Source organism: Sinocyclocheilus anshuiensis, unplaced genomic scaffold (assembly GCF_001515605.1).
Source record: "Sinocyclocheilus anshuiensis isolate Anshui unplaced genomic scaffold, SAMN03320099.WGS_v1.1 scaffold67, whole genome shotgun sequence".
Lineage (NCBI taxonomy): Eukaryota > Metazoa > Chordata > Actinopteri > Cypriniformes > Cyprinidae > Sinocyclocheilus > Sinocyclocheilus anshuiensis.
In genome coordinates, this window is record NW_015552546.1 from 3,500,488 (window position 1) to 3,510,713 (window position 10,226).

The following is a 10,226-nucleotide window of genomic DNA, read 5'->3' on the forward strand; positions in this document are numbered from 1 at the left end:
GCTGCAGATACCTTATCTTCGAGGTAAGTGATCTCTGTCACTCCAAATTCACATTTTTGTCTGTTTAGTTTCAAGTTCTGACTTTTGCGCTTGTTTTAACACTTCACAGAGTCTTTTGTCATGCTCATTTTGCATTCTTCCCCATATTATTATGTCATCCAGGAATACTCCCACACCTTCCATACCATCAAACAACTGTTGCATTGTCCTGTGAAATACCTCTGGCGCCGAACAGATACCAAAAGGTAAGAGAAGGAAACAGTGCCGCCCGAAGAGTGTATTGAAAGTACACAACTTAGCACTTTCTTCATCCAGGACAATTTTGTAGAAACCTGACGATGCATCCAGTTTAGAGAAATAACGTGCACCTGACATTGTGCTTGTTATGTCAGTCTTTGTTGGCAACTTGTAGTGTTCACTTTTGATCCACTTATTTAAATCTCTTGGATCTATGCAAAGTCTTAGATTTCCGTTTTTCTTTTCCACAATTACCAGAGAATTTACCCGCTCTGTTGGCTCCTCTATTTTTCTTATTATTAATTTCCCGATCAAAGATTGCAATTCAGATCTCAACATTTCTTTGAGGGCAACTGGTACCTTCCTGGCTGGATGTATGACTGCTTGAGGATTTTCTTTCAGCTGTATCTTGTGTTTGCCTGGTAGACAACCGACACCTTCAAACACACTTGGTACTATCTTGCTAACACTAGTTACCATCTCATTCTGTTTCTCAGCAGTGTCACTCTGTGTAACTGCTTTACTGTTAATCACATGCACTCTCTTTATGAGCCCCAAATTTTCACAAGCCTTCAGCCCAAGTATAGGCTGTCTGTTACTCTCTACCAGTACACACACACACACATTACATTCACAGACTGTCCTGTTTTTGATGTCAGTGTGATCCTACATTCCCCATTTGTGGGAATCGGCTCATCATTGTAAGTTCGTATGCTTATTTTTCTGTCATGCACGTTTGGCTTCCTTCTCAGTCTGTCGAATTCTCTCGTTGGCAGAAGGTTCAATTGTGCGCCGGTGTCCAGTTTAAAGGGTACAGTCACTCGGTTGACATCTAGATGATCTATCCACTCGTCCTTGGTGCTCGCTTCCTCCACCACAGCCTCCACGAAGAACTGCTCATCCTCATCATTGCTGTCGCTGGTGTCCTTGACTCTTTCTACAACTCAAACTTTTTTTTAGTGAAGCAGCATCTTGCGAAATGATTTTTTCCACCACACTTGTGACAGTCTTTACCATAAGCCGGAAATTTCTGTGGTGCATGGTTTGTACCACATCGGTTACAGTCCTTGTTGTTCTTTTGTCTTGGTTTGCGGTGCTTTTCTTTAACAGTTTTCTTTGTGCGTTTGCGCACGACATCCATTGCTGCTGCAGGCTTGCTTTCTGCATCGAAGGATTTAAGTTGTACGTTCGCTCTCTCTGATGCTTGGCAGATGCTAATTGCTTTATCCAAAGTCAATTCAGTTTCCCCGAGTAACTGTCGTCTTAGTTTCTTATCCAGGTGCCAATGACTATTTGATCCCTGATCATCGAATCAGACAAACTCTCAAAGTTGCACGATTGGCTTTTCAGATGTAAATCTGTCACGTATTGTTCAATAGTCTCTCCTTTCTGCATCCGATTACAAAAAACATAGCGTTCATGTTTAGTTTTTCTTTGGTGTACAATAGTCTTCAAACTTTGCCATAATAACATCGTACTTATCTTGCTCTTCCTCAGAGAACTGGAACGTGTTGAAGTCATCTATCGCAGATCGGCCCGCCACCGTGAGAAGCAGCACAATCTTCCGGCAGTCATTATCCCTCTCCAGCCCCGTCGCTAACAGGTATAGCTCGAAGCTCTGCTTGAAGGATTTCCAAATAGCGTGGACATTTCCACTCAAATTCAGCTTGTTTGGCTGTCGGATGCTATTTACACTCATTTTGTAAACTTTTTATCTATTTCTCCTGGTACCATGTTTCATTTATCTTTTACACAGATCATCGACCCAGGAACACCGTTTCACATGCTATCAGCATAGTTTTTATTTGCGTGCAAAATTGCCTTGCATTACTCAAAACATTAGTGCCCCCTAGTGGCACTCATCAGTACAGGCACCATGCTTTACTGTTTAAGATACAAGTACCTTGTACATGTGGGTTTTGAGTCAAGTAGATGAGCCCCCATCTGATGGTGGTCGCTGTGGTGTCGGTTCCAGCCAGAAACAGGTCAGCTACTGACATAACCATGTTATCCTCATGAAACGTTGAGTCCTCGTTGGACTTTTGCTACTCCAAGGCAAACAGAAAGCATTTCAGTTTATCCAAGCATATTTAGTTCCCTAGCAGCTTACCATGATTTCACCGCTAGAATATTGTTAGTCCTAAAACAAAAACTCCTCAACCACTCAGGGTTAGGATTGGGAATGAAGCTCCCACTAACTACCATCAAAGAGTGGATTATGAATGTTTTCATAGTGGTTGTTCATGATTATCTCACTTTCTCGATCTCTAGCAGGTAGGCATCAATGAAGTCCCATGGACTGTCTGCATCCAGATTTTCTCTGTGCATTTTGACTGCTTCCCTGATGAAATCTTTCAACTCTTCTGCATTCTGATACATTTTCTGGTGTGGCCCTGGGAAATGTTTGATGATGGGAAGCAAGTTAAACACCTGGAAAAGAAAAAGGCTTTGCATAACTATGCTGCATCAACGGCAGGAGTCTCCAGTCCTGCTACTGGAGCACCACCTTCCGGCAGTTTTATGTTGCAACCTGTTCCTAAACACCTGCTTAGTTTCTAATAATCCTAAAGACCTTGATTAGTTTTTTTAAGTGAGGTTAAAAGGAGTTTGAGCTAAACTCTGCAAGTAGTTGGACCTCCAGAAGCAGGACTGGACATCCCTAGTCAAGTAGTTTCTATTGTTACCTACAGCTTTATTGGACCATCCATCACATATTCCTTGGTGGTTTTGACAAACAAATACAAGAAGAGTTAAGAGAAGTTGAGGACTTGACATAGCATGAGTGACCTGTGGTAAAGTTTGGTAGAGTTTAACAATGCAATGCGTTGACGACCTATGGGAACGCACACAATGAAACAAGATCCACCTCCTGATCCATCTGGATAACAGGACATAGCAAAGCTAGGGACTTGTTCATACCTGTGCAACAAGGGATCCTGACTGAATGATATTCTCCTTCAAGATTTCCAGAAGGTATGCGAAGCGCTTGTTATCATAGTCGAAACGATCCCCAAACACAATGGAACAGATAATATTGGATATGGCATTCTGTATTGCATGTTGGAGGTCAAACGGCTCGCCTTCAAGAAAGAAAACCATGTGTTAGTCTCTGGCAAGGCGCGTTTTAATACTTTAAAGAGAATCTTGCCAAGTAAATTCATTTAAAAAACTATAACATCAAATCTGGTTTAATGACACTTGAAGCTAACCTAAATACTGAGGCTTGTGACCACCCCAGCAACAAGAACAAATAAATGTACTTGAAATGTTTTGTCCAATCATTACGTCCACATGCTTGCGTGAAGTAGCATGTTTAAAGTTTGTTTCTAACTCTGACTCAACAGGACGAGACGGCACATGATTGAGACTACAGCACCTCTGAACATGGAAAAAGTTCAAACAGAGGCTAAAATACTCAATAACCTTCCAATTTGAGCATTTCAGGAACCAGGTAACTGCTTTCCTCTGTCACACGTTCCTCCACAGACTTCTTCCCCAGGCCAAAGTTCCTGAGCGTGTGCAGAGCAAACCGTCTCTGCTGCTTCCAGGAGTGGCCATATGTGGCCATTACGATACCTTACAGAGAGAGAACAGACCTTCAGAGATACTTGAAAATACACAGACAAGTTGAACAAAGAAAGACGATTAAACAACTTAGATTCACAGGTCTACCAGCCTAAAATCGTGACCAAGATGGTCTAAAAAGTTGACCTTGGCATCATTGGCTGGCAGAAGCCCACAGACAAGCAAATCACTTGAGGCCCAGATCCAGCTACAAAAATCCATGTAAGAAGCTGGTTTTAAGCTGGTTTTAGCTTCATTTTCCAGCAAGGTCTCTATTATAACGCCATAGTACAAACTTTATAATGAAGAGCCATTGGTTACGGCACCTATTGACACTATTTAAATTATAACTTTTTCAATTTTCAATTTAAATGTGCAGTATGTAATATTGACAGCTAGCAGTTGAAATGGACAATGCAGTCCAAATTCAAAATACTGTTTTTCCCACCCCCGCCTCCTAAGACTCAACGGTCATGTGGGTTGCCAGATTGAGGACAAAGGTCCTTTAATGTGCCTCTGGTCATAAGAGCTTTTTAGATGGATGCTGAGGGTTTTAAGTCGAGTAGAATCTGCGATCTCTGACCCAGTTTGTTTCATTTGCTGGCTTCCATATGCTATTTTTTTCTGCCAACTGGCAACCCGGGGTGTTAAAATACTATTGGGAAAATTGGCAATGGGCTTAATCACAGACTAAAACAAAACAGACATTCCGACATGGAACTAGCTGTAGCATTTTTCGAAGAAACCGGTATGTGAATTTAGCATGTTTTCTCAATAGCTACATATAACATTATTTTTATGCTTTAGTACAGTCAAAACAAATTACATACAGCACTTTTAAAATTTGTATGTTCAAGTATCCTACAACACCAACATTTTCAAATGCACTGCCAGTACAGTGTATTACTGACCATATCCTTCAGTGATCCAGATTAGCAGTGGAATAGGTGGCCTTCCTGAAAAAGATGAAGCATTTTGGACCAGGGCTTCCTTCATGACCTCGATTGTATTGAAGAATATTGCTGGCTTTCTCCCAAGATAGACAGTGGTCATCTCTCCATACTGAGATAACTGCTCAGAGAAGATTTCACAGCATTTAAATACAACTAAGGTGGCTTAGTCTCACCTGTGAATGAAGTCAACATAGCACGTCCATTTGACAGAGTAAGATGAACATAAGACACCTTTCCACAAAAACAAAGCCCCTATACAACAAGTTCAAAGAAAGACTTACTGATCTTATGAACTCCATTGGGTTCTTTAAAAAATATGGTATGGTTCCCACAAAAGGCAGCGGTCTGGGACCAGGTGGAGTTTGAGTTCTGTAGGAATTAATCCTCAAGATTTCAAACAGAACTATAAAAATAAAACTCAGAGACAGAGCCATGCCTACAGAGGCCAGATCTAGTTTCATGAGAGTCGTCCACATGCTGATAGACACATTTCAAGACAAACACAAGAGCAGCTGATGACCGTGTGCTTTATAAAAACAGGGCAAAGGGGGAGGACACAGTGGGAGTGGGAGTTTGACGTGCCTGTTCATGTTTTTGTATAGTTATGCTAGTTATTCCTGCTAAGGTTCTGACCAATCAAGACAAAGCACAAAAACCATACTCCACTCCTGCACAACACTCATTTTCCTTTTATAAACACACTAGCATGAGTAAATGGACCTAAGCAAAGTCCACTCACTGCAAAGAGGAATAAACATGCTGCAGAAGACAAGTTGTGCAAGTTTAATAAATAACTGACAAGTTCAAAGCTCTCTACTACCATGTTCATTGTTGACACTAAATCTCAGCACAGCCAATGGATGGATATTCTACACCCTAATCTTGTCTTTATTAATGAAACTATTCAAGAGGTCTGGAAAGGGTTGTAAAAGTGACATGTAAAAGGCATTGAAAATGCTTTTAGCTCAGATTGTTGCAGTCATGCGATACCTGACATTTGAAAACAATAAAAAAAATATAAAAAGGCATTTAAAAAGATATATAAAAGGCAACACATAAGCATGTTGGGTTTGCTTTTTCTTTATTTTTTTGGTCTTTTCTTAATTTTTTTCTGCTCTTTTTTTGTCTGTTTTCTTGGTTTGCTATAGGGAAGTTTTTGGCACTACATAATTGTCTTATTGGGTTGTTATGTTTGATTTTCCTATCTAAAGCCTTTGTCCTTATGCAAGCAAAATAGGAATACAGCTAATAAAAATAAAGTAAATACATTTTAAATCCTTATTTTACACATAAAATAAAAACACTTTTTTATACCCCTCCAAAAATAGGGGCATTAAAATATTTGACATTTTGTATCACAAATCAATGTGATGATACACACAGAAATAAAAGGAAAATAAAACATAAAAACTACAAAAATGATAAAATTCATTTTAAAAAGTTCCCAAATGATGCAAAGTTAGTCTCTTTTTTTCTATAAGGACCTTGGGCATTGGTTTACAAAGTGTCTTTCTTCATTTCTTCTGTTGAATGTAGTTGAGATTGCCGTGCCGACCGTGTTGAATCAGCGGGTAATGTTGATTTGTCACCACAGAACCTGCAAGAGAGGCAAAAAAAGGCTGTTGTGAGTGGAAATGTTTCCTGATTTATCAGTGTGCGCATTTGTGGCCTGTAAAAACCATAGAGAGGAATATTCAGAGTGTTAATGTCTATGGAAAACATGTTGCATGCATAAAATAGTTCTTTTAATAGTTCAAATAGTTATAGTTCAAATTATTTTGCATTCTGACATTAAGACAATTAAGCATGGATTCCCCTAAAAAAAAAAGTAATAAAATAACATGTTGGTTTGCCTTTTCTTTTTTTTTAAAGTGTTTTCGTGATTTTTTTTTTGTGCTCTTTTTTTTGGTCTGATGTCTTGGTTTGCTGTAGGAAATGTTTTTGACACCACATAACGGACTTGCTGGTTTTGATTTTGCTATTTTGAAAAACATAAATAAAAATAAATAAAATTAAATAAAATAAGGCTTCATTTTACTTTTTGGGGGGTATTTGGGTATTCATTTTTAGGTTCTTTTGGGTATGATTTTCCTATCTAAAGCCTTTCTCCTTAAGAAAGCAAAATAGCATGCATGAATAAATAAATACATACATAGAGCTGCCCCCTAATAGTCGACTAATCGTTAGTCGACCAAAATTGTATTAGTTGCAGAATTGTAATTTTTTTTTTTTTAATTCCACAGGCGAAGTCACGCAGTCCGTGACGGACAGATCGTTAATGGCTGGTCTATGTGGTAATACAGTAGGCCTACATTGGGCAGGACATCCAAACGCTCACCTATCATTCATCGACCTCAAATATGGCTTATCATCTGAAATATGTAAGTATTAGCAACTTTACATGGCCGCTCAATCTAATGTTAACCAAGAGAGATGTGCGCTATTCAGTGTGTGCGGAGTGGAGCTGAACAGCAGCGCGCGCTCACTGCAGGACAGATGGAGGCGCCGGTGCGCTCACTTGCTCTTAAAATACTGGTCATTTTTGCTCATACAGATAAGTGTAATACATCTTTCAAATCTGTAAAGACTCTACGTTTATTTGTGTGCACTCACAATAAAAACAAATCGCGCTTTTGTGAAATAATGAAAGCAAACAGGATGCGCTTTCTGCCGTCTCGGTCTCTGTGAACTTGAGCGCGAAACACCATGTATATCTTTACCTTACGGACATGAAAAATATATCTATAGAGAGTGAAATGTCTACTTTCAAATGAACCAATTCAAATGGAAAACAAATATTCTCAGATTATGTAATCCGTATGAAACATGCATACAGGCGCAGCAGTACTGCGGAGATGATGAGTCTGTGTCATCGACTTCATCTCTTAAACCGAAAACAAAGAAAGCACTAGTTTATAAAATTATTAAAATTTTAATGCAGTCTCCTTACTGTTTTTCACTGACACATTCATAACCATTACTTCTGCCGGTGCGCTGTAGCAAGCTTTATGTGTGCGCTTGAGCGCATATTAGGCTACGTAGGCAATTAAAGGCTCATAATAATGATTTAAATGGTTTATTAATAAACGTGCGATTAGTCGACTAATGCTTAAAATGAACGACTACTAGTCGACCAGAAAAATCCTTAGTCGAGGGCAGCCCTATAAAAACATAAAATTAAATAAATTACATCATGTTGGTTTTACTTTTTTTGTCTTTTCTTGATTTTTACTGCTATAGGAAATGTTTTTGCCACTACATAATTGACTTATTGGGTTTGAACTGACTTAAAAGCCATTGTCCTTAAAGTAAAAATAGCAAAAAGATCAAATAAAATAAATAAATGCAATAAAATGAAATAAAATAAAAACTTATTTTATTGTTGAGATTAAATGAAAATTCCATTGTTACTTTCCACTTCAAATACATATATAAATTCACAAGGTTTGAATGTTTTAGTGTCAACATGTAAGAGAGACAAAGCAGCACTGGTACCTTGTGAGATGAAGGGTTTGTTGGGCTGCTGCAGGTAGGGTGGCAGACGGTAGGGCATGAAGGATGGAGACAGCGAATACGGAGCAGCACTGCTGTGATCCCAGGACCGAGAGCCCTGACTCACACCGCCAAACTGAGATGGGAAATTAGGATCTGAGATATAGAGAGAGAACAGTGAACACACAGCTCTGAACTAACAGACAGCAAAATAAACAATTTTCAAACTGTCACACAACCATTATGAAACCACAAGCTTTCAGGTCACTAGGGCTGTCAAATTTTTTTTTCGAATTTCGAATATTCGTCGAATTTGAATTTTAGGTGTGTGTCATGCAGCCTTATCAGTGGCACACAAGATGTGATGACGATGTAGGTGTCATTGTATTCTAATGCTTTTTTAGCCTATCCAGTTGAACCCACTGGATGCGGCACACTGCTATGTTGTTCATTCAAAATATTGCGGAAAAAGAGAACATCAATGCAGAGATGATGTTGTTTATGTCAAAACTGAAACCAAGCCGTTCACACAGAAGCATATTTATCACATTTTCTAGAGGGACATCTATCACTGTTGCACTCGCGTGACGTCTCGCACAAGAGAGCCGCATGTTTACAAAGCATGCAAAATTTATGTAAGTTCAACTTTTAAAAAACATGTCTCAAGACTTTATGGTGGTTTTTCCCCATCCCACAGCATCTCATGTTTTTAAATAAAAAAAAAAGTTCTCATTGTGATTGGTTTCGGCCCTTTGTATTAAATTATAATTACATAAATGATGCTGTTTTGTTTCTAATTGTTTAAGCAACTTAATTATATATGGTTTATAAAAATTAATGTAATCATTATGCACTTTTTTTCCCCAAAGATAGTCGTGTTATTTTATTGCTTTGAAGAAACGTGCAATAGTCATATTTTGCTCGATGCGCCCTCTTGTGGCCTCAGGAGAGAAATGAAATAAAAACTGAAATTATGCCTTTCAAAATTCGCATATAATTCGAATATTGATAATATTTAAGTACAACATTTGAATTGTGTTTTTCAGCCATTTTGACTGTGATTTCAAAGGGTTACAGGTGAAACAGCTCTAACCAAGGACAAGCCTAGTCTAGTAAAACCAGTTCCCAGTGTTTAGTCTAACAGCTGTGGAGTCACCCGGTGAACCCAAAACACCTGTGACACTTACCTGAGCTCTCAAACAGGCACTGCACTGACTTCATTCATCTCTGAACACAACCATATATTTAGCAGCAAATAATGTTGAGCTGGATCTTATTCATCAGGATTTGATTGGATAGAAATACTTAATGCTACTTCACTACTGGTTAATATTATTTTCCATACCCAAATAGCCTTGGTTACATGAGCGCCAAAAAAAAAAAATGTATTAATTTAAATTTTTTACAATTTTCTAATTAATTTTATTTATACATTTTTTTTACATTTTGGCATTTGCCCCCAATAGCTCAAATTAATTAGTAATAACCAAACAGTATTTTTCTTAAAGCAAAATCTAATTTCATATTAGAAAAGCAAAATGTAAAAAAGGGTCCTGAACCTTACAAATGTACTAATTATTACAAGTTACCAAAATATAAAATTTCTTTTGCATTACAGTAACAGTTGCAATTTCATTTATTTATTGCATTTTCTTAATGCAAAATACAACTTCTTGTTTGTTGTCCTTTTGATTTTGAGGATAAAATATTAAAATATTATCCTGACTAAATGTTTTTTTAAAGAATAATCTGTACTGACTGTGCAAAATAAAAGACATTTGCTAATATTATCAGTTTTAATTTGTCGGTTATGTTTATTTATTAAAACGTAATTACTAAAATAACTAGATTACTTATTCATTATTTAATAATTATATTTAATAATAATAATAATAATAATACATTTTTCCATAACAGCATTAAAAAATAGACAATTTTATAACGTGGCATTTACTTCGATTTTTTTTTTTTTTTTTTTTT

At 37.6% G+C, this 10,226-nt stretch overlaps 2 protein-coding genes across 2 annotated transcripts in view; both read right to left on the reverse strand.

Moving 5' to 3' along the window:
- Positions 1-5,305, reverse strand: part of LOC107664168 (cytochrome P450 2B19-like) — a 17,432-nt gene extending 12,127 nt beyond the window's left edge. The window contains exons 1-6 of the mRNA XM_016454630.1: positions 5,036-5,305; positions 4,713-4,872; positions 3,661-3,813; positions 3,157-3,317; positions 2,494-2,667; positions 2,141-2,282 (exon numbers count right to left, since the gene is read on the reverse strand). Of these exons, the coding sequence (XP_016310116.1) occupies positions 2,141-2,282; positions 2,494-2,667; positions 3,157-3,317; positions 3,661-3,813; positions 4,713-4,872; positions 5,036-5,230 (985 nt within the window). The 5' untranslated portion in view covers positions 5,231-5,305. The remainder of the gene's footprint in view (positions 1-2,140; positions 2,283-2,493; positions 2,668-3,156; positions 3,318-3,660; positions 3,814-4,712; positions 4,873-5,035) is intronic.
- An 871-nt stretch (positions 5,306-6,176) lies between these two features.
- LOC107664132 (terminal uridylyltransferase 4-like) overlaps positions 6,177-10,226 on the reverse strand; it is a 10,312-nt gene continuing 6,262 nt past the window's right edge. The window contains exons 10-11 of the mRNA XM_016454587.1: positions 8,250-8,402; positions 6,177-6,351 (exon numbers count right to left, since the gene is read on the reverse strand). Coding sequence (XP_016310073.1) covers positions 6,269-6,351; positions 8,250-8,402 — 236 coding nt within the window. The 3' untranslated portion in view covers positions 6,177-6,268. The remainder of the gene's footprint in view (positions 6,352-8,249; positions 8,403-10,226) is intronic.